General features: G+C 56.5%; 1 protein-coding gene and 1 long non-coding RNA gene across 2 annotated transcripts; both read right to left on the bottom strand.

Annotated features, from left to right (window-relative positions):
* Positions 1-276: 276 nt before the first annotated feature.
* On the bottom strand, positions 277-16,356 carry EFHD2 (EF-hand domain family member D2). Its single transcript, XM_078611290.1, has 4 exons — positions 16,021-16,356; positions 4,245-4,392; positions 3,679-3,813; positions 277-2,732 (listed from the first exon to the last, which is right to left on the bottom strand). The coding sequence occupies exons 1-4, from the start codon at positions 16,221-16,223 to the stop codon at positions 2,598-2,600; spliced, it is 621 nt and encodes a 206-aa protein (XP_078467416.1). The 5' UTR covers positions 16,224-16,356; the 3' UTR covers positions 277-2,597.
* Positions 16,357-24,407: 8,051 nt separating this feature from the next.
* On the bottom strand, positions 24,408-26,323 carry LOC144730643 (uncharacterized). Its single transcript, XR_013587828.1, has 2 exons — positions 26,180-26,323; positions 24,408-25,092 (listed from the first exon to the last, which is right to left on the bottom strand). It is a non-coding gene; the product is annotated as an uncharacterized LOC144730643 (long non-coding RNA).
* Positions 26,324-26,603: the final 280 nt, after the last annotated feature.

The raw sequence follows: 26,603 nt of genomic DNA, 5'->3' as shown, positions 1-26,603 counted from the left end.
GCCGCAGGGGGTCACGCTGGGTTGGCCGCGTGGCTTCTCAGCGGCCTCTCGTCTTCCTGCACCTGTTTGTGAAGCTCCACCTGCACTGTGCCACCCCCGTCGGGACGGGGCGTTTCTGGTCCTTCCAAGCAGCGCGTGCAGGGCCTGTCGAACCCCTGGGGGGATCCACGTGTAGCATCGCGGCTGATGGGGAAGTGAGGCAGACATGGGATGAAGCTCAAACCCGACCCGGAGCGGTTGATAAGGAATCACGAGACACCCGGCTCTCGCCAGCCATTTCCGGTACCCATAGAGCAATATTGATAAACATTTATTATTATTTTTACATACAAAAAATTATATTCGAATATTTTCTTTAACGATCACCAAGACCACATTCATCGCAGCCACCCACGTTACACGCACACCAAGTGGGGGCACCGATGAACCTTTACAGCGCACGGTCATCTCGCCTTGCGCACGCTCGATCCGGCCTGCTCGCGAGGAGCCGCTCACCCGGCGTGGCGCCGCGTGCATCGCAGTGGTCGAGCGGACGGGCTGCGCATTCTCGAGACTGGGACCCCTCCAACCGGGATACACCCGGCACAGAATATAAACCCCGACTAGGCATGCAACGATTCCATAGTCAATCAGATAAAATAGATTTATACGATACATGCATAGCGCCGTACATGTACAGACTGATTATTCATAATTTGTACAAACGTTTTGGAAATGTTACGTTGAGCCCAACGGGGCTGTTCAAGTGAATGAGATGACAAACGAGAAGCAATCCAAACGTAACTGTAAATACGAGACGAAACAAAATTAACAGACTCCGATTCCCGAATCAAATTACCATGACCCCCGATTGTGATGTGGAATCGTGGGGTGGGGGAATATGAATCATCACATGCCGGATTATAACCGTGACCCTCACCCTGACCCCAGTCCAGTGCGGGGTGTGAGACTGGGGTCCTGTTGAAGTGGCGACCCAACACTCACCCCACCACTGCCCCCTAGCTGGGGGCTGTGAGCGTCGCCTCTCAAAGCAGACGTGGACCCCGGCGTCTGTGCTGCTGTTGTCCTCGCGGCACCGATTTTTAACGAGACCACGCAAAACGTGATGCAGACGTCACCGCAGTGGAATGAATACTGGCTCGCGGATCTGGTCTGCTGTTAATCCCAGCGTGGGTTCACACACTCTGACCAGGGCACGTTAGGTAACATTTGGTATGGTAGTTCTGAACTGGCCAAAACGTGGGCACTGACGCGGGAGCGGCGTCTTAGCGGCGGGCGTGGGCGGCAGGGCCCAGCTGAGCGCAGGGTGGGGGGTGACCGCCGGGCAAAGCGCGCCCCGAACACCGCCGCTCCCCGGCAATCGTGGATGCGAGTGCTCTCCTGTGGAACCCACATGCACATCAAACCTCACGTAAACAGAGCCATGCAGATTCAAGCAGCCCGACCTACAAGGGTTGAGATCTTTGTTGGCAAGTGCCACAGGAATTTGGCTCGTTGCGTTTTGCCCACGATTGTCTCGCTGATCGGTACGGCCCTGCCTCCTAACCTCAAGACCGGGGTACAAATGCAAGACACACACAGGACCCAATTCCCGTAGAGGTGGCGAGGCCTTGAGTTATGGATGGTGGTCGGGGGGGGGGGGGTGGGAATTGCAAGGTAGGGAATTTGCCACTGTATGCATTGACCAAGGATTTATTTTCACCAGTATGGGAATGAGTCCATAATTTATAGAGAAACAGGATTGCCACCGTTTCACTGGAGACCAAATCTGCACATATTTGTAAGTTGGCCTAGATCTCTCAACACTGTCCGGGTAACTGCAATAAAGTTCAAATCAATTCCTGCCACCCAAACACAGTGCTGCCTGGGTTTGACCTGGACAGTCTGGGAATTGGCATTTGTGTTCGGGTCAAACCCAGCCAGGTGGCAACTGTATACCGACGGAGCCCTTAGGCCAGTGCCCATTGCGTGGCAAGCGATGGCGGTGCGGTGTTTGCGATGCAGTGCGTAGTTGTAACATTCATAGTCGACGTGTGACGCATGCGGCTTCGACAGCAGCCACAGCGATAAACCAAGGGAGGTGTCAGTGGCAGCAGCAGCGGCTGGGGCTCCCAGCTGTTGTCTAAAAAACCCCCAAAAGAGGTGCGGCCAAAACAGAGACGACTCCCTCGCCCCTCGGTCTCACGTCACGACGCTCGCAGTGTCCGCCCACGCCGGAGCACTCGGCTACACGGCCTCCCTACGCGTCCCAGCCCCCTGCCACGCCGTGGAGTCCCCTATCCCCCTCGCCACCGCCACGTGTCCCATCCCTCCCCCCGTGCGTCCAAGTCCCATTCCCAATGGCACTTTCATGAAAAACACTGCTGCTGCTGCTGCTGCCAACCAGATTTGATATTCGGGCTCATGGGGCACATGAATGGTAACGTATGTGTTCATAGGCGGAGGATGGCCATGCGTGGGACAAGGAGGGTGGAGAGAGATGGACCTAAGAATTGGGTTGGGGTTAGACACAGGGTTGGGTTTGGGGTTAAGGATGGGATTAGGAAGAGATGGGGATGTAGTTGGGGTTAGGGGTATGGGTGGCACCGAGCGCACGCTCATGGCCGGAATGCCGAGCGCAGCTCCTTGAACGCCGCTTGCCGCTGCTTCTTCTCCTCGGCCTCGCGCTTCTTCTCCTCCTGCTCCGCCCTGATCTCCGCTTCGAAGCGGTTCGACTTCGAGATGGCCTCGACCTGCGTGGGTCAAGAGGGCGGCGGCGGGGGGGGCAGGAGAGAAAGACAGCAGAGAGAGGAGAGAGCCAGGAGGGAGAGTGGAGAGAGAGAGACAGAAGAAAGAGAGAGGGGAGAGACCATGAAAGTTGAAGGAACGAGAGAGGGAGGATGTGAGAGCGTGCGGCGGCGGCGGCGTTATTGCGGAGGTAATGATGGAGATCGAAGGCTGCAGAGGGCCGGAGCTGGCTCGGAGCGTGAACCCCGCCGGGTGGGACAAGCGCTCGCGAGACGCAAGTCTGATCGTGACTGATCGTGACTGATCGCATCGCCGACCGCTTCCTAGCGCGTACTGCCACCTGAGGGACCCGACGCGATCCCCTTGGCGGTGCCCGCCTGCGCCCCACCGAGCGTCGCTTCTCGCACGGCGTGCGAGCCAAGGGGATGGCGGCGTCTGCCCGTGGCACCAGGCAGCGCCGGCTGCACGGCAGACAAAACGGGGCGGTGCGGTGCGACGGTTTGCCTGGCGATGGCCGCCGCTGCCACTCACGACCAGCGCCGCAAAACCGGGCTACGGTCACCCGCAGACGGAACGTCCCGGGAGGCCTCGCAAGCTCCCCAGGGTTTTGCCTGGGTAGCTAGCACCTGGATGAGGGGTCGGCAACCCGTGGCTCTTTAAGGAATCCTTCGATAAGTTATTTATTACCATTGCGGATTTTTAAATACTGAGTTTTTTACCCAATTCGAAAAAAGGCTCTTGTTAATTTGGTCGCCGACCCCTGATCTGGCTGTGGGACTGCGAGCATGGCGCGCGGCCTGCAGGTGGCAGTGCGGCGACGGGTCCTGCGATCCGCGTGGAGCTGCGGCTGCCATCCCTCCTCGTGTGCATCGTGGGTTTTCCCCGGGCCCTGCGAGAGTGTGTGTGGTGACGGGTGGGAGGCCGGAGAGTTTGGGGGGGGCCGGGGGGCACCTTGGCCTCGAAGAAGGTCTTGGCGCCCTTGACGCCCTCGGTGGAGACGTCGATCTCTGAGAGGCGAGCGAGCGCCATGAGCGGGTTGTCATCCGCGAGCTCCCCCGCCGCTGCCTTGCGGAAAATCAGAAGGAACTGCAGAGGAGACGCAGGTGGCAGAGACCGTCATTGCTGTGAGCGCCACCGTCTCCTTTCCCAAGCGATTACAATAACCTCGCTCAATTCAAGAAACGTGTTTACCCACATATCAGTTTTAACTTTTATCGAGGTGTGCTCAACAAACTACATAAAAAAAATGGAACACCCAGTGCATCTTTTGCACAAACCAAAGATTATCCTTCTTGCACAATGCCATTCACGGATCGTGAGCATAAGATGTACGAGCTGTTATGTGCGTGAGCGTGCGTGTGCTTGCATTTGTGTGTGCGAGCATGTGCGAGCGTGCATGCGTTTGTACACACGGATGCGTGCGTGTGCGTGCTTATGTGTGTGTGCGTATGTGGGTATGTGTGTGAGCATATGTGTGCATAGGTGCATGTGTGAGCGTGTGCGTCAGGGCTGGGCACCTCTCTGTAGCTGAGCTTGCCATCAAAGTCCTCGTCCACCTCCTTGATCATGTTCTTGAGGCTCAGGTGGGTCTGTGGGGCTTCCAGTTTCTCCATCATGAGCTTCAGTTCCATCATGTCGATGAATCCATCCTTCCCCGCGTCGTATCTGGGCACCGCACGCACACAAAGAATGGAAAAATAACAGAACAGAAGCCAAGGGTCAGGAGAGATGAGGATATGGAGGCAGAGGCTGCATCAGGGCCTCGATGAGAGGGGAGGGATTCCGAGTGGGGGTGGCCACACAGAAGAAGGCACGTGATTCACGGGAGCCTTGAGCTGATTTAGATATAGAGACGTTACAGTGAATCCTTTGCATAAATATTGTATACATTATATCTTCAGTCTTACACAAATCAGTGCATGTATTGTGAGTGTAACATTTTTTTGTAATCAATGTATCGATGCTTCGTTACATGTATAATGATCATTATCTGGTTTTCATTTTAATGTATCTACATTGCAAGCTGCTGTGAGATCCAGGAGCGTCGAGTAGGCGCCATGAGACTCGCAAAGGAAGTCGTTGTGATTGGGGAGGAATTCGGAGGTGGCTGAAGAGTCCCAGGGGAGTGATGAGAATGAATGAAAGCACTTTGCCTGGCAGGAAACATTCGTAGAGCGAGACGAAGAGAGGCGAGTGACGTAAAGTTTGTCAACAGATAGACAGAGCACGAGCGAGAGACTTCAGAAGAATGCCCATCACCGAAGTACTGAGCAGGAGAGGCGGAAAGGAGGCAACGCAAGTTCGAGTTGATGTTGTGGAACCCGGTGGTGAGAAGCCCAGGCAGCCGAATAGAGTCTCATTTGCAAGAGTGATGCAGGTCACCAAAATGATAAAAGCAATAACACAACATAAAAGTACGGCAATGAAGCAAATAGTAATCGTAGGAGAGACAACAAAAAAAATATCGGAGCAATAAATTACCGCATTACAGGATAAATGGAAAGCACTGCACAAGCATTTACAATAAATATCCCGTGATGAACAAATTGCTGACGCAATGCCTCGCTATCACTGCAAGAGCTGCAGGGTTCCAGCGGGGATGTCACGTCGGTGCACAGGTCCCCTTACAAGCAATTGCACCAACTTCTCGCTCTCATACGCCTCGTTGGTACCGGCGTTTTGCTGCATTTCCTGTGTTTTGTTGAAACGCCGCCGATTGATTTCACGCCTGGAGCTGCCTCCTCGCTGCATTGGCCGCAGTTGTCACCTTGCTCCTCCTCCGCACGCGGGAGGCTGCGGAGTGAGACGGCGCTGCCCTCCCCGACGACGAGTTAAGGGTGGGGGGCATCGTCGCCGTGCGGCTGGACTGCCAGCGAGCGGCCCCCGGCCCTCCCGCCGCCCATCGACGGCGCCCCTAAGTGGACGAGGTTATTGGCTGTCGCGTTAGAGCCGTTGGCACGTCGGCGTGAATCATCGCCGCTGGCGCAGAGCCAGCTCCGGCCCCGCGCGCGGGGGCGACGCGGCGGATGCACGACGATGAACACCCGAGCTCGGCTAAACCCCTCTGTGGCGTCGCGGGCACTGCCTCGCGCAGGAACTCGGCGAGTCACGGGGTGATCACGGACAGGTGGCCACACTATATTTTAAACTTTGTTTTTAAACAGCGTCGACATTCGTGCAATCACGCCTCGAAATGCTGCAGAATTGTAACGTGCACGGTTTTCGCACCAAGGCCGCTTGTGCGGAAAGCCAGAGGCAGGCGGGAAGGCTGCCACATCTGGTGATGTAAATGTCCAAGCTCTGAGGTCCTACACTGCGACGTTCGGCAAACTCCATGAATGAGTGTCCATGTGGAAGGAAACCAGAGTAACCAGAGAAGACCCATGCAGCATTAGGGGATAATACTAAATCTACGATAATTGCGCAAGCTCTGTAATTCTTCATATGTGGCTGGCTCAATAAAAGACAGCTTTGTATGAATGTACATTGAAATACTTTCACAGCGTACGTGGCCAACCGTGCTAACCCGAGGTGCAGCGCCACCGTGGCGAGCGCCCAGGCTGCGCTCGTGCCTCTCGGGCCCTTCTCGCACCACGCTCTTGCTCTCAGACCCCGTCCCAACTTAAGAACGGGAGAGCTCCCTCTGCCCTCAAGACAGCACCTGCAGTAGCAGCAGCTGGTGAACACGCTGCCCCCAATGCAGCGCGCACGTGATCTGGGCAGTGAGGAGGCAGCGCGGGAGCCCAGGGGAAGCGTTTACAGGACGAGTGCTCGTTGCGAGCTCGGATGCGCGATTCACAGATTGGCTCCGGCGAGCCCTCGCCTGGCCGGACTCCTCGCTCAACGCCCCCTCTCACTGTACGCGAGCAAGGGACGGAAGGTGGGACGCGATGTTACGGACACGCCCCGGCGTGGTCATGTGCAGGACATCACGGCCGCAACCAAAACCGTTCTGCGCCGTGATCGAGCGGGATTGTGAGACCCGCATCCGGACACGCCCTTAGCACCTGCCCTGACCACCTTTGGAGTAAATTGGCACTCGACGCGCGCCATCTCCAGGCTGCCTTGGTTCTCACGGTGCGCTTTAAGAGAAATAGCGTTCGGCTCATTATCTGACTGGGGAGCCGAAAAAAGGGGTGGAAGCGACACGCCAAGTGGGAAGCGACCTTCGGCCCTCATGGGCGATCGATACCCGTGCCAGGATCCACGCGCCCGTGCGGGGGCGAGATGCCGGCGGAGGCGGTGGGGGCCGCGCCAGCGTCGGGGCATTCGGCGATGAATGCCACGGCGCTCGGTGCCCGTCGGTGGCCGCGCTTGGCAGGGGCGGCCAGCGAAAGGGCAGCCTTTGTGCAGAACAACGCTCCGTGAGGAGAGACGTTCTCACGCCGAGGCATCGGTCAGGGCTCACGGCTGTTAATCATCGCCCACTCCGTCGATAATTCTCGGCAGCGTGTTTTCCTGGCACTGGCAGCCGAATAATTTTTTTTTCCACCCCCGTAGAGAAAGTCCGTGGCCAACCACCGCCTCCAGTCCCTTCTGTGCGACAGACACAAGTGGTCCCTGAATCATCGCTATCGACGTGTATGAATGCGTCGTGCTCATAAGGGCAGAGCGTCGGGACCGTAAATAATGTTATGGCGGCATCAGTAAAGAGCGTTTGTGTCAATTCTGTACTCGATCAACTTTCAGAAACTCACATCACAAATCCTGCACACGATGTAACCTTGGACCATAGGAGGCACGGGCCTAACCACAGTCAGCTCGACGCATTTAATCAAACACGCTCCTTGCAACAGCGCACTGCCAGCTTACTGCGTCAAGCACAGCGATGCGTTTGATACGGAATCACCGTGGAGCTGTTGAACGCGTGCGGCTCAACGTGGGCTCTCGAGTCTGTCAGGCGACTCGGTGTGAAAGCCATGTGCTGCTCACACGAGCATCCAGGCACTGGTGCTCATCTCTCGGTTACAGCTCTGAGCTAGTGATGGCAACTCCGCATTCCTATGGTTCAGGCTGGACATAGGACAGCTTGGGTGGTTCAGAGGGCTCAAACGGTATCCGAGACGAAGAGCCAGCAGTGCCAAGCACCCGAGTTCGAATCCAGGTAGCGTCACGATACCGGCCACGCAGGCAGCCCCTGACTACGATCATCTGCTACAGAGACGGCGGCTGGGAAGCGTGGCGAGCACGTGGATGAAGTCCGCTGGACCGCGGGAGACCACAGTGACTAGGCGGGACAGAAGCGATCGGGTATATTACGCGTTTGCTACGTGTGTGTCGATCAACACCCTGGACACCCTTGCAAACGAGATGTTCCACCTCAAGGGATTTTCAAAGATGAATTGTTATCAATAAAATTAAGAGACTACACCGCTCCCACTACTGTGCACGCCACCTGCTTCGTGGAAAGGGGTTTTTGGGTAACCAGAAGTTCCTCTCGCCACTTACCACTCCGACGGTTTCGCAAGAACTCTTTACAGACGGAGCGAGTGGTGTGGGCACATGACCATTGTGGTTTTGCAAGAGACATTTCCCAGAACAAAACCCCCCACTTCTTCCCATTACACAAAACGACTATGAGCTTCCTTATTCTCAGTCGAGTTCTTTATTCCGTTCAGCCAACACAGAAATGAAAAGGGGCATTCAGCGCCTGCCACATTGAGGAGGAGGAGGAAGTGCGATCCTCCTACCTTCAACAAACACCGCGGTGTACTTTGGGCGACCGAGCAGCGCGGGAGGTGATGCCCAGTGACCCAGGCTCCCACGTGGGACGATGGCGGCTCTCACGCTTAGCGACTCCATGGTCTCTGTCGAGGTTCACGTTGACAGGGGACAATTCGGAGCAGCTTCGCTGACCGATGCTTCGATTCACTCCAGACACTCGCCCTTATTCAGCCGCTTCTTGGTCATTGTTTTAATCGGTATTACCACAGTCGCTGTTCCCCACGAACTTCACGGCTTGATTACCTCCACTATTGTCAAGGACTCATTTAACCAGATTGACCGTTTTCTCTCATCCATACAGAGTTCAATCACCACATTTCTCTAGTTCCCTTCGTCAGGCTGCTTAGCTTTTAAATTCTGTAACTCCCTCCCTTTGTCGCTTTTCCGAGTTACAATAAACCAACTTGCTTAGCTCAATACACCTGATAAATTCTGCTACTATATCAGCAAGGCTCTCGGTTGCTGGCTTTTGGGCTGCGCTTGGCAACTGATGCAAAACTCTGAGCAGAGGGGGTCTCCTTCGCACGGCCAGCAGAGTCGCGTCCACCACCCACCCCCGTACGCTCCGGCTGCGTTGTGCGTGCGTCGTGGCCGCTCGATGCTGTCGGTGCCGGGACGTGCGACGGTGGAGTTGCCAGTCCACCTCCCAGTCCTCCCCGTTCTTCCCTCCACCAGACTGCCCTTACGCACGGTGACGATTGACACTATTGCCGGCAACTGCGTGTTATTCCTATTCGCGTAGGCGAGAGGTGCGTTGATATTTATACCCGCGCAGGTGAAAGTTGGAATGCTTTTGCTATTCACGGTGAGAAAGCATTGCTATTTCTATTCATGCAGGTGCGATTTGGAATGCTTTTGTTAATTGTTATTCACGGCCAGAGCTGCCATGCTATTCCTATTCACGTAGGTGAGAGCTGCATTGCTATTCCTATACACAGGGGTGAAGAGACGCAGCTGTATACACAGGATTGCTGTGCACGGCGGTCATCAGCAGCCGGCTCACAGTGCCGGGCGAGCGGCGAGGACGACTGCGTCACGTCGCCCCAGCCCCGTCTCATCAGCAGGCAGCGCGCATCGCTCCCCGCTAACACGCGTCGCTCCCCGCTAACACGCGTCGCTCCCCGCTAACACGCGGCGCTCCCCGCTAACCTCGCCGCCGCCTGGGCTTCCCCCGGTATTCGGGGGCTGCCTCTGGCACGCGCGAGCGCCTCTCCACACGTGTGCGTCAGGCGTGCGTCACCGTGTGTCGAGGTGTCTGTCCGAGGCAGCGGTGGCACAGTGGTTAGCGCACCGCTTTATGAACCCGGCCAACATCGGTGATAAATATCTGAACCGGGCCTGGACCTCCCCTCGGTTGACCGAGTCTTAAATAAGTACCTGGTGTGGCGTGTAAACATCAACACTGGGGAGACAAAGGCGGCTGGACTTGTTGCTGGCCACCTCCCTCATGGGTGTGCCGTGATGGCCTCATAGGTTCCCGTTAACAGCACTTGCCCTAAAAGTGTTAAAAGGCTATATGGGGGACCTTTGTGTTAGTACTCTCACACCCAGTCCGACTGCGAGCAGGGACACGCAGGAACAAATCTGCCGGTCCGTGTCTACCAATGCCGATGGCCAAGCGTGGGTGGTAGCGAGGTCTGCAAATATGCTCGTGCTGATTTTAAGGAACCTATACAGTAATTGTAATCCACGAGTACTGTGAATGTCATCCCTTCACCAGCCACTACCTGCCGCTCTGTGCCACAGACTGCCTGATTGCACCAGCCACTGCCTGATTGCACCAGTCACTGTCTGATTGCACTCGCCTGCCTACCTCTATAGGCATCCATCGTCTTTCTCTACTAGCCACTGACTGCCTGCACCAGTCACTACCAGTCTTTGCCAGTCACCATACAGGCACTGTCTAAATGCATCAGTGACTACCTCTCTGCACCGGCCCTTGTCCAACTCCCTCTCCCAGGCTGCGCCGTTCATTTACATTCAGAGCAGAGACCGGCGCTCGTTACGGAGCGTGGGAATTAAACGCGTTCCTCGCCGTCCCCTGGCCATGGCGAAGCCGGTCCGCGCCGGTTCTTTCCAGCGTTTTCCGTTCCATGCATTGCCGTGCCACTCCGTGGCACACACATTGCCTGATACAACCGCACAAGTGAATGCGTCACAGTCCGCGTGCGGAGTCACAGCCACAGCGAGGCTCACGCACGCCACTCGGCCCAGGCGTTACGGTGTCATCGTAAACGCGAAGCCGGCACCAGACGATGGGCGCATGCGGTGGGTGCCTCCTCATTCCGTAGGCCGGACAGCTCGGAAAATGAGCGACGAAGTCATAAAGCACCCTTTACCTGCTCACGTGAGCATTGGTGCTCACCTTCTGTTTCTAGCCCTGAGCCAGTGGTGGACATTCCTCATTCATAGGATGGGGATAAGTCTATCCAGAGGAGAACGACTGTAAAAATCCTCGCCTCTGGGTAGTAACAGAGACCGTTGTTAAGAATACGATGCTTCCTTGTGACTTAAGCTGGCAGATTGTCGTGCACTGCGGTCATAGTCGATGCAGGCAACAGGGAACTGAATCTCTTATTCAACCTTCAGCGCAAGTAATACAAATACTTAATTGTTTTGTCTCTTGCGCAAGTCTGTTGCATAAACACCGTTACACAGTTGTATATTTCTAGAACCCTGTAAAACTGGTCTTCGCCATGGTGAGTGTGTTGAGTTCGCACAATTAATTAAATGTTGCATCGCTAATCTGCTGCATTTAAACTCTGCTGTTCACATTTGCATCAAGCCACGGAAGTAATTTGGGTTACAGCGCAAGCTCGTACCCAAGCCGCCTGATTTAGGCAGACGTGCCAATGTCACCGTCACAAAAGGAGCATGTCTGTGCGTGTGAAGTTCTTACAAAGTCTAAAACTGATTCGATAACGATTACATTCCTTTCAACCAGGTGAGAGCCCACAGAGTGCCTGCGACCCCCCCCCCTCCCTAACACGAGCGGTGTGTGTATTAGCGACGCAGGGACGGTCATTGCGAGAGGCACTTGTGACCATTACTGAAACACGTGAAAAAAAGAAGCTGCGGTCAGAAGCATTCGGAGAGCCAAGACGGTGCTCCGCACTTAAGCAACCGCAGCTCGGCCAACACTCGCCCCCAATCATCGCAACGAGTGCTGTGCCGGAACTGGGGCAGATACGACGTCTTTCACAAAATACGATTTACTTCCCATTACACAACTTATTTAGATTAGTCGCGAAAAAGCCAGTTAATTGTTATTGTATGTTGTTGACGCGCGTTCGTCTGCACAATGTTTTGGCGGTGTCCTCGGGTCCAGATGGGATGGGTCCCACTGCGCTACAATAACAACATACCCGGTGACGCTGCTGCTACTGTGGTGCCACGACCTCGGAGCAAATGGATCTGCTATCACAATCCTGACATCTAGTGTGTTAGTTACAGGACATTGCACAGGGTAGATTAGACCACCACTGTCCGAGTGTTGCGTGTGTAACGTCGCGTGCAGGTACTGGACGGATCGTTGCATTCCAAGATCGTGAGAGATGGCAGGTGCTTGCGGATGCCATCATTTAGCAATGGATCGATCACGGCTGCTCACGGTGATGGAAAATGGCACAGAGTAGCATGCAACATGCCTTATAATCAAGTGCACATTACGTGCTCATGTTTTCATTTAAAATCATCCTCTGCATGGGACAGCTTCACCGAGTCTCAACGCAGTGTTCCTCAGGAGGGTCCTGCTACATCGGGTTGTTTGCCCGTTCCCAAGATTGGGATGTGGGAGTAAACCGGAGTACCTGGAATAAACCCTCTGCATATTAGGAGGTAGCATTAAAAGCTCCGCACGGATGGAGTTGGCGTCGTCTCACTGCACAAGCAGCACTCGGCATTCCCAAGCAGTCGCCTCTCCGAGCACTCGGCAGGTGCCCCCCTGCCTCGGCTTCCGTGACACGACGCCGAGTCTGGGCATGCCGAGGGCTGTCCGGCCTCTCCAGCCACGAGAATGCGACATCGCAGAAGCAAATGTGAAAACCTGAAACCTCGATAAAAAATAAATACAAATCCCGAAACCGCCGTGGGCGTGCACGAATTAGAAGTGAAGTACAGTTGCCCACGCCAGCTTGCGCGTGGCCTGGTCTGTGGTGGCGTCTGATGAGGCCAGGACCTTGTGCGCAGAAACCACACGGGTGGCAGGAAACTACACAAAGCACTCAACTTGCTGGAGAAAAAAAATAATGTACGGATTTAAAAATAAGAACTTAGCTCAACGGGAAACGCGTTGTATACACTGTTGCAATTTGTACTGTCAACAATGATGGATCGGATGGAATGCTTGCACAGTGTTATTGCTCAATGAGGTACTACTCCTGCACGTGTCCATTTGCGCAAGACACGACATGTGCTTCCTGCACACTCAGGGCAGCTTGGCTAACGGAGAAGCAGACTCCAAGCTCCGATCCCGGCTGGGGTGCATGCACGTCAAGACTATGCACGAGACTCGGGGCTTGTCACAATGATGAGCGTCTCACAGACCGTGCGGTGGGTTCTCACTTTGTGTGTTGTTTACCTGTTGTAAATCTCACCATCAGCCAGCCCTATTGCAGTTGAATGGCAGCTGCCTGTCTGACACTTAAATGTTTCTGTGCCTCGGTTTCTCGGGATTCCCTCAATTTATTGGGGTTCTCCCTGTATCGTGGGTTTCATGGCTTTCCCTTCCAGAAGAGGTCTCACCGATGAGCCCTTTGGGGTTGACATGCAGGGGGTGTCACAGAGTCTATTGTCGCCCTGCCGCGGTATATTAAACACCACCTCCTCAGCAAAGTGTGGTGGCCAAGTCCAGAAAGGTTAAGCCGAATTCCAACAACAGAATGTGCGAGCTCCACTTGTGACGCAGAACCACCAATAAAAGTAAACGCTGTGTGACGGCCAAAGGGACAGGCAAACTTTTAATGTTTTACCCAGAGCGTGACATTTTGTTCTTCCTGTCACTGTTGTAAAACTGGAGGTGGCACGTGAACACGACTGGACATTTGTGAAAACGAGCTTTATAGCTCATCGGATTTATCCAGTGTAAATATTCTGATTCTGACCAGTTGTAGCCAAAGCCTTCGCGACGAGTGCTAGACTGGATGCCGTGTACTGGAGTGTGTGCGAATATGTTCTGGGTCGCCGACGTCGACAGACCCGGGTGAAACCAGGCCACGGCTTGTTTGGTGCAAACGCGCCGGCACTTTGGTGAAACAGAAACACGCCTCTGTCCTCGGACGTGGGTCGCTGGACAAGAATCGTCTCGTGGAGGGGTTTCTCCACGCTCGGCTGGCAGGAGGCAGGGACCCGGCGCGCACCCTCCACGCTCGGGCGCGCGCGATCTGTCAGCGGTAACGCGACACCGCCGCTCTCCTCTCCCGCCGCAAGTTGTTGAACAGCTACTAACGGTCGGCAGGCGTTAATAACGCTCCTGGGAACTGCGCATTTTTCTGTTTAGTTTGTTGTCCTTCCGCACCTCCGATTAGCACGTACGGTGCGAAAGAAGTTCAACATACATACGTGGGGGCTGGCTGTACACTCACTCATTGCGGGGTTCAGCAGCAGCAGCTGTTGCTGCACGACGTTGTACGGAGTGGCAGCAGCAGCAGCAGGCTGCATGTCACGTGTGCAGCATCAGGCTGCATGTCGCGTGTGCCAGCAGCAGCATCAGGGTGAAAGCAGTGCAGCCAGTTCCCTGAGCTGCACGGAGGTGTGGTGTGGTGAGGTGTGGTGAGGTGTGTCCTGGTGTGGTGAGGTGTGGGGAGGGGTGGGGAGGTGTGGTGAGGTGTGCCCTGGTGTGGTGTGGTGAGGTGTGGGATAGTCTGTCCTGGTGTGGTGTGGTGAGTCGCGGTGTATCCTGCTGTGGTGTGATATCAAATAAAAAGTTGAAGTGATTTCTCACTCAAATGAGCATTGAATGTGTGCTCTTCTCCTGCTTACAACCTTGGAGTCAGTGGTGGAAATTCCACGTTTCTATGGCGGGTGTGAGACTAAAATAAAGAAGTTGCAATGGAGGTAAATCGGGTTGGATGTGTGTCCGGCCATGAGGATGTTTGTGGTTTTGGAGGCGTATGGTAGCGCCTTGCTGCGTACAGGTCGTTACATCCTGTGTACTGTATGTACAGTACAGGTATCATGGCAACTTGCGATGTGCCGCCGCAAGGCACTCGCCCACTCTCGATGAGAGATCGACTCGAGACACGGGAAGCCGGCACCGGATTCCATACAAAGCTCTGCGATCCTCTCTGTATGGAGGCGTTATCCGCCCATTACTGAGTGTTCACGTGCGGACGTAAAACGGAGCACCCCGAAGGCGAGAGGGCAATGCGGCCTCAAGCCGCAGACAGAGACAGACGGAGGAGTTCACAGAGACAGACGAAGGAGTTCACAGAGACAGACGGAGGAGTTCACAGCGAGTCAGAGACAGACGAAGGAGTTCACAGAGACAGACGGAGGAGTTCACAGCGAGTCAGAGACAGACGGAGGAGTTCACAGAGACAGACGGAGGAGTTCACAGCGAGTCAGAGACAGACGAAGGAGTTCACAGAGACAGACGGAGGAGTTCACAGCGAGTCAGAGACAGATGGAGGAGAAGTCCCACAGTCCCTGCACTGCCGTTTCCTGACGAGCCTCGCTCGGGGAAGCGACTTCCACAACGTCGGCCTGCTCCACCAACCCCCCGAGCCGTGTGGGGGTACATCAAGCCGTGTGGGGGTACATCAAGCCGTGTGGGGGTACAGAAAGCCGTGTGTGGGTACTGCGAGCCGTGTGGAGGTGCCTGTAGGTGTGTCGAGGTTGATGTGTTTCACATTCCACGTAGGTTTATCGAGGCGCATCTGGGTCCATCTGGGTGTTGTGAGGCATACTCTGGTATCCAGGTTCGTGTCTACATGTGCAGCACGGTTCTACCGAGGTGTGTGTAGAGGTGTGTGTAGGTGGAGGTGTGTGTAGGTGTGTGTAGAGGTGTGTGCAGGTGGAGGTTTATGAAGGTGTATGTATATTCATGGAGGTTTATGTAAATGTGTGTAGGTGTGTGTAGGTGGAGGTGTGTGTAGGTGAAGGTGTGTGTAAGTTGAGGTGTGTGTAGGTGTGTATAGGTGTGTGTAAGTTGAGGTGTGTGTAGGTGTGTGTAAGTTGAGGTGCGTGTAGGTGTGTGTAGGTGGAGGTGTGTGTAGGTGTGTGTAGGTGAAGGTGTGTGTAGGTGAAGGTGTGTGTAGGTTGAGGTGTGTGTAGGTGTGTGTATGTGTGTGTAAGTTCAGGTGCGTGTAGGTGTGTGTAGGTGGAGGTGTGTGTAGGTGGAGGTGTGTGTAGGTGAAGGTGTGTGTAGGTTTTAGTGTGTAGGTGAAGGTGTGTGTAGGTTGAGGTGTGTGTAGGTGAAGGTGTGTGTAGGTTGAGGTGTGTGTAGGTTGAGGTGTGTGTAGGTTGAGGTGTGTAGGTGGAGGTGCGTGTAGGTGTAGGTGGAGTCTGAGGGTGTGTGTAGGTGTGCGTGTAGGTTGAGTGTGTGTGTGTAGGTGTGCGTGTGTCTCCTACTGCTTGAACATGCTTTCCATGTCCTTGATCTGCTTCCGCGAGAACTCCTTGAAGTCCGAGTAGGGGTTGAAGGCTCGCGCCGAGGGCCGCGCCGCCTCGCACGGCTTCCCCCCCTCCTGCTCCCCCCCCTCCTCCTTGCCGCCGCCATCCTCCTCACGGTCGAGGCGCCGCTGCAGCTTCCCCGCCAACTCGTCCGTGGCCATGGCGAGCGAGAGGCGGAGGCGGGACACGGAGACACGCGGCGGGGACACGGGGGACAGCACAGAGACAACAACAACAGCAGCAGCAGCAGCGGCGGCGGTAGCGGCAGCAGCGGAGACGCGCGGGATGAGACGCGGACTGAGCCGCTGATGAGGGCGGGGAGGGCGAGGGGCGGAGGAGGAGGAGGCGCCTCGGGGCAACAGCGCAACCCCCCCCACCCCTCCACCCCTCCCCTCCATCCCCCCCACCCCTCCTACCCCCCCCCACCCCTCCTACCGCCCCCACCCCTCCTACCCCCCCCCACCCATCCTACCCCCTCCCCACCCCTCCTACCCCCCCCCACCCCTCCTACCCCCCCACCCCTCCTACCCCCCCCACCCCTCCTACCCCCCCCCACCCATCCTACCCCCTCCCCACCCCTCCTACCCCCCCCACCCCTCCATCCCCCCCACCCCTCCATCCCCCCCACCCCTCCTACCCCCCCCACCCCTCCTACCCCCCCCACCCATCCTACCCCCTCCCCACCCCTCCTACCCCCCCCACCCCTCCATCCCACCCCCCCCCCCCTGCGTGGGTGTGAATCTGACTGTTGTGTGTCTCACTGTGTGTCTCAGTGTGTGTCACTGTGTGTGTGTGTCACTGTGTGTGTGTGTCACTGCGTGTGTGTCACTGCGTGTGTGTCACTGCGTCTCACTGTGTGTGTCTCACTGTGTCTCACTGTGTGTGTGTGTCACTGCGTGTGTGTCTCACTGTGTCTCACTGTGTGTGTCACTGCGTGTGTGTCACTGCGTCTCACTGTGTGTGTGTCTCACTGTGTATCACTGTGTGTGTGTGTCACTGCGTGTGTGTCACTGCGTCTCACTGTGTGTGTGTCTCACTGTGTCTCACTGTGTGTGTGTGTCACTGCGTGTGTGTCTCACTGTGTCTCACTGTGTGTGTCGTGTAGTTACCGCTACGCTGCGCTACGAAGCCGGCGACCCGAGTTCGATTCCCGCTCACGGCCAACACCGGTGACGATTATCTGATAAGGTCATGGGCCTCCCCTAGGTCGACTCAGCCCCAAATGAATACTTGGTGTGTAAATATCGCCACTGGAGAGACAAAGGCGGCCGGGCGTGGTGCTGGCCACCCACTCCTTCGTGTACCGTTCTGGCCTTCTTAGGTGCTCGCTAACAGCACTTGTCCCAAAAGTCTGTTAAGGCTTCACGGGGGATCTTTGTATCTGTCTCATGTGTAACTGTGCGGCGTGGATCTGTTTCATTGTGTGCGTGTCTTTGTTTATTGTGTATCTATCAGGCTGCGCGTCGCATCGTATGTGTGTATAGTCTGTCCGAATATATCTGGCTGTGTGGCTGAACGTGTCCGTGTGTTTATTATCTCTCCGGCTGGATGTCTATTTAGCTGGTTCACACACAGTCCGGTGCACTAATGACAGGCAAGTGTGTTGGAGGGTCAGTGTTTCACGTGGGCAGTTGTTTTTATTGGCAAACAATCCCTGCAGCACACGCGGCATGTGAAGGGGACGCACGTGGGGGGGGGGGGCACGCGGCTTCAACTCGCAGTGCCACCGTTGTGGTCAAGGAGCGGGCACCACAACGACCGAAACTCCTTCTCACTCGAGTTTGCTTCCAGTGGTTCTACCCAGTAAGCACGCAACGTGGGGCTAACGTTGCCATTTGGTGGTAACCCTTGAGCAAATGTTGGGCCAACATTCCCCGTTTACTGGGATGGGCCTCAGCCTCCATGTTGCACAGCGACGGTCTTTGCGGGCAGCACTTGGCCATGCGGACCCCGCGGGGTTCAAGTGCCCAGGCAGCAGCAGCTGCACCAGGACAGCTGCCGCCTGAGCGCCTGTGGCGAGACCCGAAATAGACAGTGGGCACAGCGCGGATGGGAAGCAGCAGCAGCGAGGGGAGCGGTCAGGGGAGCTCGCGGCCGCGCTGCGATTGGTTGGAATGGGGTCACATGGGCTCTCGTCGTCCACGGCAACGCCGCTGTGATTACAATGGCGGCCAGTTACCACGTGAGAACCGAGGTGACGTTTAACAAGACGGGTACCACCTGGTCTGGTGTGTAGATAAAGTAGCAAACACCCACCCACCCACTGACCCACCAACTCATACACCCACCCACCAACTCACACAGTCACCCACCCACCAACTCACACACCCACTCACCAACTCACACACCCATCCACCAACTCACACACCCACCCACCAACTCACTTTACTGACCCACCCACCCACTCACACACCCACCCTCCCACTCACACACCCACCCACTCACACACCCACCCACCAACTCACTTTACTGACCCACCCACTCACACACCCACCCACCCTCCCACTCACACACCCACCCTCCCACTCACACACCCACCCTCCAACTCACACACCCACCCACCCTCCCACTCACACACCCACCCTCCCACTCACACACCCACCCTCCAACTCACACACCCACCCTCCAACTCACACACCCACCCTCCAACTCACACACCCACCCTCCAACTCACACACCCACCCTCCAACTCACACACCCACCCACCCACTCACACCCACCCACCAACTCGCTTCACTGACCCTCCAACTCACACACACCCACTCACTGACCCTCCAACTCACACAAACCCACCCACCCACTGACCCACCAACTCACCCACTCGGGTTGCCACCTGTCGGGGTTTGACCGAGACAGGCCGGGACTTTGGCATCCGTGTTCAGGTGGCAGCAATTGATCTGTGCCTAGATCTGGCACAAGGTGTCCCCGTGTTGGATTCTAACATAAGTAAACTGCACGGTTTGGATCATAGACGTAGGCTGAACAAGAATTTGGATAAAAAGTGTCGACCCTAATTCAGAGAATTATAAATCACAACAACCGCGTTGGTCTTCGTCTAGGCACGCGACTCCTGTGCCTCTGGTGCACGCGATTTTAAATCATCAACTCCGTTGGACTTTGGCCCAATATTTCCCACACACAGAATTTATTTAAACGGCAGCCTTTGGAACGGGCTGGGCCCTCTCTGTGATTCCCCGTAGCATAGCTAATGCCACCATTGCAATGGATACGTTGGGAAAGCGGTCGGCGCGTGCACTGACAATGATGCACAGACAACACGGAGGGGCTGAGAGCGTGCGTCTCCCCGAGGCAGTGTGGGAGTGTGTGGTCGCCAATTGTGTTGCCATTGGGCATGGAATGTTCTGGAACAGAAGGTTTTGGTGGGAGATGGGGGGGATTGGCAAGACGGGGCAGCCGAAGGCGCGGCCACAGGAAGGTAGAACGGGGGAAGGTGCAAAAGGCGGCAAGTGAGGAGTTGGGGCATCAGCGGAGTGGAGTGTGGGTGACGGTGGGTGTGTGGTTGTGAGTGTGTGGGAGTGGGGGTGTGGGAATGGGAGTGTGGGTGTGTGGGTGTGGGTGACGGTGGGGGTGTGAGTGTGTGGGAGTGGGGGTGTGGGTGTGTGAATGGGAGTGTGGGAGTGTGTGGGTGTGGGAGTGTGGGTGTGGGAGTGTGTGGGTGTGTGAATGGGAGTGTGGGTGTGAGTGTGTGGGTGTGAGTGTGTGGGAGTGTGAGTGTGGAAGTGTATGGGTGTGTGAATGGGAGTGTGGGAGTGTGTGGGAGTGTGTGGGTGACGGTGGGGCTGTGAATCCGCGTGTGAGCAGTACACAGCGAGCTGCTGGTTGACGCACACCTGCGCACATCTGCTGGTGGTCGCTGTAGCATCACAATCCCAGCGGCAGGATCACTCCGTGGCGCGTGTTGCACGTGACGCGTGCTCTCATCGCCCCACCCCCCACCCGAGGTCTGCGTGGGCTGTCGGCTGTGGGCGTGAGCGGAGGGTTGTTGTGTATGGGGAGCGGTGGCGCAATGGTTAGGGAACTGCGCTACGAACCCGGCGACCCGAGACCGATATAATTATTAACGTTCACCACCAATAACAGTGGCGAATATCTAAACTCGGTCTAGGGCCTCCCCTAGGTCGACTCAGCCTTCACGAGTACTTGATGCCGTGTGCAAACATCAGCACTGGGGAGACAAATGAGGCCGGGTGTAATGTTGCCCCCCCTGTGCACCGTGCCGGCCTTCGTAGGTGCTCGCTAACAGCATTCCCCTCAACACGTGTGTCAAGGCTACAGGTGGGGGGGGGTCTTTGCTGTGGATGGAATGGCCTGGTGTGTGTGTCAGCCCGGGTGAGTCAGCGGAGGCAATCGCGGGTGTTGCGTTGGCTACTGTACTGATGGGCAGAGCTGATGTATGCACGTCGTCAGCCAGGGCTGTATCACAATAGATGGCACTGGCCGGTAGAAGGTGCGCATTTACACGCACAGAGGTTCGCGGTTCGAACCGGGCCGGCTGCCCTGGTTATCACTGCGGGGTGTATACACCGCAAAGTACTACGCGCCGTCTGCTCCACTCGCAGTGGACGTTATGGGCCATTGCTTGCTCGAGTCACGGTCCAAATGGGCCAACTTTGAAAAACTTCGCTGGGAATTTATTGGGATTCAGGAGCGACACCGTCCTCCACTGTGAAATGACGGCAGCCTGTGTCTGTCAAACTCAGCAGCGCCTCCCTTCGCCACGGTGGCCCTCGCGCCATGAGAACGATCGCGCCAATACCCAGGGCTCAGCCAGTCGCCAGGACTCAGCCAGTCGCCAGGACTCAGCCAGTCGCCAGGGCTCAGCCAGTCGCCAGGGCTCAGCCAGTCGCCAGGACTCAGCCAGTCGCCACGGCTCAGCCAGTCGCCAGGACTCAGCCAGTCGCCAGGGCTCAGCCAGTCGCCACAGCTCATCCAGTCGCCAGGACTCAGCCAGTCGCCAGGACTCAGCCAGTCGCCAGGGCTCAGCCAGTCGCCAGGGCTCAGCCAGTCGCCAGGGCTCAGCCAGTCGCCAGGGCTCAGCCAGTCGCCAGGGCTCAGCCAGTCGCCAGGGCTCTGCCAGTCGCCAGGACTCAGCCAGTCGCCAGGACTCAGCCAGTCGCCAGGGCTCAGCCAGTCGCCACTGCTCAGCCAGTCGCCACGGCTCAGCCAGTCGCCAGGGCTCAGCCAGTCGCCAGGGCTCAGCCAGTCGCCAGGACTCAGCCAGTCGCCAGGGCTCAGCCAGTGGCCAGGGCTCAGCCAGTCGCCAGGGCTCAGCCAGTCGCCAGGGCTCAGCCAGTCGCCAGGGCTCAGCCAGTCGCCAGGACTCAGCCAGTCGCCAGGGCTCAGCCAGTCGCCAGGGCTCAGCCAGTCGCCAGGGCTCAGCCAGTCGCCAGGGCTCAGCCAGTCGCCAGGACTCAGCCAGTCGCCAGGGCTCAGCCAGTCGCCAGGACTCAGCCAGTCGCCAGGACTCAGCCAGTCGCCAGGGCTCAGCCAGTCGCCAGGGCTCAGCCAGTCGCCAGGGCTCAGCCAGTCGCCAGGGCTCAGCCAGTCGCCAGGACTCAGCCAGTCGCCAGGGCTCAGCCAGTCGCCAGGACTCAGCCAGTCGCCAGGACTCAGCCAGTCGCCAGGGCTCAGCCAGTCGCCAGGACTCAGCCAGTCGCCAGGGCTCAGCCAGTCGCCAGGGCTCAGCCAGTCGCCAGGGCTCAGCCAGTCGCCAGGGCTCAGCCAGTCGCCAGGGCTCAGCCAGTCGCCAGGACTCAGCCAGTCGCCAGGACTCAGCCAGTCGCCAGGGCTCAGCCAGTCGCCAGGACTCAGCCAGTCGCCAGGGCTCAGCCAGTCGCCAGGACTCAGCCAGTCGCCAGGGCTCAGCCAGTCGCCAGGGCTCAGCCAGTCGCCAGGGCTCAGCCAGTCGCCAGGGCTCAGCCAGTCGCCAGGACTCAGCCAGTCGCCAGGGCTCAGCCAGTCGCCAGGGCTCAGCCAGTCGCCAGGGCTCAGCCAGTCGCCAGGGCTCAGCCAGTCGCCACGGCTCAGCCAGTCGCCAGGGCTCAGCCAGTCGCCACGGCTCAGCCAGTCGCCACGGCTCAGCCAGTCGCCACGGCTCAGCCAGTCGCCACGGCTCAGCCAGTCGCCACGGCTCAGCCAGTCGCCACGGCTCAGCCAGTCGCCACGGCTCAGCCAGTCGCCAGGGCTCAGCCAGTCGCCAGGGCTCAGCCAGTCGCCAGGGCTCAGCCAGTCGCCAGGGCTCAGCCAGTCGCCAGGGCTCAGCCAGTCGCCAGGGCTCAGCCAGTCGCCAGGGCTCAGCCAGTCGCCAGGGCTCAGCCAGTCGCCACGGCTCAGCCAGTCGCCAGGGCTCAGCCAGTCGCCAGGGCTCAGCCAGTCGCCAGGGCTCAGCCAGTCGCCAGGGCTCAGCCAGTCGCCAGGGCTCAGCCAGTCGCCAGGGCTCAGCCAGTCGCCAGGGCTCAGCCAGTCGCCAGGGCTCAGCCAGTCGCCAGGGCTCAGCCAGTCGCCAGGGCTCAGCCAGTCGCCAGGGCTTCCCGTGTCCCCGGCTCCTCGAGTCGAAGCGCGTTGACTCGGCCCTGAATGGTTTCCTGTATTGGGCTGTCCGCAGTGGCTCCGCGTGAGCCAGCTGGCAGCAGCTGACTGACCCTCGGTGTCTGAGGCTCAGACGTTTGTCCTTCATCCTAATTATCAAGACGTTTGTTTAAAGACAACACAATTGCTGTTTGTAGTCGTGGTTAGCGCACTGCGCTACAAACCCGGCGACTCTAGTTCGATTCTCGTTCACGGCCAACACCAGTGACGATTATCTTAACCGGTCCTGGGCCTCCCCTGGGGTTACTCAGCCTCAAATGAGTATCTGGTGCGGCGTGTAAACATCGTTACTCGGGAGACAGAGGCGGTCGGGCGCAGTGCTGGCCATCCCCTCGTGTGCCGTGCCGGCCTTCATCGGCGCTCGCTAACAGCACTTGCCCCAAAAGCCTGTTAAAGCTTTACGGCAAATCTTTGTCTTTGTCACATGATGTGGTGGTTGTCCACGATATGGGTGAGACCAAAAAGTCAGTCTGCTAATGGAAACCTTACAGAGACTGCAGATGCAAGCCGGGCTCGTGGCAAGCCGGGCTCGTGGCAAGGCACTCAACGCTCTGGGAGACAGTCAGCCCCTTGGGGATGTGAGCCCGTCCTGTTTGCGAGCAGCGCCTCCAGCCTGCGCTGCGAGCGCGCTGCTCGTGGTGCCACCAACCAGCCTGCGGGAATTGGGCCGTGGAACTGCTGCAGATTCCACTTCTTCTGCACAGAACAGCAACTTTTCTTTTTTACTGCATGGCGATCTACAGACATCGTTTGAGGTTTGACAGTCAGTGGTCTATGGGTCCATCTCCACAAATAATACACCTTCCCATATCTGTCCCTCCACATAAAAATATGCACTTATTTACACACTACCCGTCAGCCACATGGCCTTCTGTGAGTGCATCATTGTGGCAGCATTGCTTCAACGCAAGCACAACTCTGCATCGGGCTTGACGTTGAGTGTCTCATCAGCAGTCAGGCTTGCTTGAGTCAATGCTGGTGAACTGCCAGATGTTTATAGGCAAAGACCCTCTATGGGCGTTTAAAGGTTGGGAACCTTGGTTTCAACATGTTACAGCATCCCTGTTGATCAGGATCATAACAATGTCAACTTATCATGTGATTGAGTATTCGCCTACTCTCAAAGAGAGGGGAGTGACTCAGAGCTACGAGGAGGAAACCACAGACGAGTGGGAAGACAGCAGCCACGCAGTGAACCGACAACATTAATTACCCAAGTTCTGCAGTCCTATATATATTAAGATATTTGGACCAATTAATGAGTGTGTGTGTATGGGAGGAAACCGGAGCACCTGGAAAACAACCCCACGCGTGCGAAAGGGCAACACTCGATCCCGTACAGGCGCTAAAAGCTGGAGCCCATGTTGGTATCCGCATCCCCTGGCGAGCCAGGGTATGGCTCCTCCTTGATGCCCACGGGAAGGAAGTTTCACAACAACATCGCGCAGTGATCCACCAACCCTCGCTGCTGCCTCCACAGGGCTGGGTTACAGACTGACAACGTGCGGAACCACCACCACCACCGCCGCTCGGTAGGGATGTAGGTCGTGGAGTAGCTGCAGGATGGAGAGGAATGTAGTTTGGGCTGAGAAGCGGCCCAGGTGGGAAGCAAGTCGAGCGGCATTCCCCGTCTTTCGAAACTTAGCGAGCAGCAGGAGTCGGGTGCAGGGAGTCTGGCCCAGTGGATGAGGGGTGGGAATGGAACCGAATTACTGCCGAATAACCATTCATCATCGTTGCAGAGGACGTGAATTTGTTTATGATTATACAGAGCCACGCACACAATGTCTCAACACGGCCGATATAATTTATGTGCCACTCGTTACTTCAGTATTCACAATAATCCCGTGCTGTTTTTCACACGCAGCTTAATATTTCATTGTTGGGTTTAAGGCTTTCAAATTAAATGTCATAAAAAAAACTCAAGCCAATTCGTCAGTTACATTGCGGCCTTAAGAGGAAAATTTCAGAATGGAAATATATTCTGTAACGGGCGACGATTCTGGGAATGACCCTTATAGCACATAGATGTGGTATGATAGGCCATTGCCCGAAACGTCAACTATGACTGTATACAGTATATATATTTTAAGGCCACAATGTAATTGACGAACGCGTCGAGTTGAATGTTCATTGTCCCAGGGCTGCGTGAGGCAGATCCGACGGTGCCGCTGTCACCAATCAGCCGGGAGTCCGCACATCGCAACCCGCCGCTTGGCGAGCGCCGCTCCGCGTCCAGGAGCCGCGGCGGCTTCCTCCTGCATGTGGCTCCTCACAGCCCAGCCGCAGAGCCAGGCAGAGCCAGGCAGCCTGGGGCAGTGCTGCTGCTGCTCGACGCTGAGCCAGGCAGCCCGGGGCATAAATACAGCGGCTGCGGCGGCGTGGACGCTCCTTGCGCCTCAAAAACGCCGTTGCCAATCTCTGCACACAGCGCGCCGCACGTAGGAACACGATTATCCCATGCACCCATTCATTCGTTCGCTCAGCCATTCATTCACCACGGCCCTGATTCGCTCGCCGAGCTGGGCTGCTGCTCTCCCGGGGCAACTCTTCACCTTATTTGGTAAAGGATGCGGCGGCGTCACGGGCTAAACGCTACCATACATGGCGATGAATTTTTGAAGAAGGAATTTCTGCTGCTGCCCCTGGGCGATGGGGTGAGGGGCATGGGGAGAGAGAAGGGGAGGAGAAAGGGCAGGGGAGGAGGAGGAGGAAGGGAGAGACCTCGTGTGATTCCTCTCTGCGGGGATTCTCGGCCAGCAGTTGCCCGACGGTCATCATTAGGATCGACATCACGACGCAGACAATCTGCCTCTTTCCCATATCTGTGACTTTACATAATAAATACAACATTATTCTTAGACATCCAATCAGCCGCTTCCGTGAGTACATTAGTTCAGCAGCGTTGATTCAGCACAATGCAACATCTGGACCGGTTTCTGATGCGATGTGTAAACTATTTAGTAAATAATGTTTGTATTTTTAGGGATATAAATGGTAAGGAGGCGTGGAGTGTGCTTGGTAATGATGCAGTTCGCGGTCAGGGAGGTGATGGCCTCGTGAAAATGTGATGATGCTCGATGCAAAATTAACCGGTTTCTCTTGCACCGGCAGATGGCATTCACACATTCATGATGGCAACAGGGTAAACCGTGACATTTAGGTTACACGTTTAAATCCACGGTGTGCTTCTTATGGGAGGTGATAATGTGAACAGCTGTGACCTCGCTCTGTCCCAAACGGCCCTCTGCAGATGCAGAGCGAGCAAATGAAATGATCACAGTATCAGGGTACAGTATCAAGGTACAGTATCACCAACTTCAATGTGATTATTAAAACAACACCCAGTTACTGAGCGCGGGACCAAAGGTAAAAAAAGGTCAAGCGGTAGTAGTAATACCGTACGAGGTTAATAGAGTTTGTTTTTGGGTTAGATCGCGTAAATATAGACCCAAAACAACCTCTATTATGGATGATATTGGTCGCTAAAGCGGACTACGCGTGATACCGTGCGAGGTGACTTCGGGTGTGCGTCGTCTGAGGAGCTGCGAGAGCACGGGGAGCGCGCGCGCGTGTCCAGTCTCCGTGCCGAGTCTCCGTGCCACGGACGCAGCAGCAGCAGCTGCGGCGCGCTCCTCGCACCCCGAGGGGTGGGAGGGGGCACCACGGGGGGGGGGGGCGGGGAGCGGATGGAGGAGGGATGGGCGTCGGGTCTGTGTGCACGTGGGTGGCAAGGAGCGATGGTGATGGGAGGATCAACATTGTCTCAAGTTCTCAACAGACGTGTTGACTACGGTGTATGTACCACCTGGGATATCCCTTGAGGTGCAACATCTCGTTTGCAAGGGATTCAGTTGACAGATACATAGACAGAGCACAAACCTACTGACACCTAATGACATGCATGCATACAAACATGAGAAATATCTCCC

Source organism: Lampetra planeri, chromosome 36 (genome assembly GCF_965212315.1).
Source record: "Lampetra planeri chromosome 36, kcLamPlan1.2.h2, whole genome shotgun sequence".
NCBI classification, from domain to species: Eukaryota; Metazoa; Chordata; class Hyperoartia; order Petromyzontiformes; family Petromyzontidae; genus Lampetra; species Lampetra planeri.
Note: the sequence above shows the minus strand (reverse complement) of the source record. Positions and strands in the feature narration are given on the sequence as shown.

Coding starts and splice junctions, on each gene's coding strand:
- EFHD2 (XM_078611290.1), bottom strand. CDS start 16,223: ATGGCCACGGACGAGTTGGCGGGGAAGCTGCAGCGGCGCCTCGACCGT. Junction 4,393..16,020: donor ATGGAAAGCATGTTCAAGCA/GTAGGAGACACA, acceptor TGCGGTGCCCAG/ATACGACGCGGGGAAGGATG. Junction 3,814..4,244: donor GCAAGCTCAGCTACAGAGAG/GTGCCCAGCCCT, acceptor TCTCCTCTGCAG/TTCCTTCTGATTTTCCGCAA.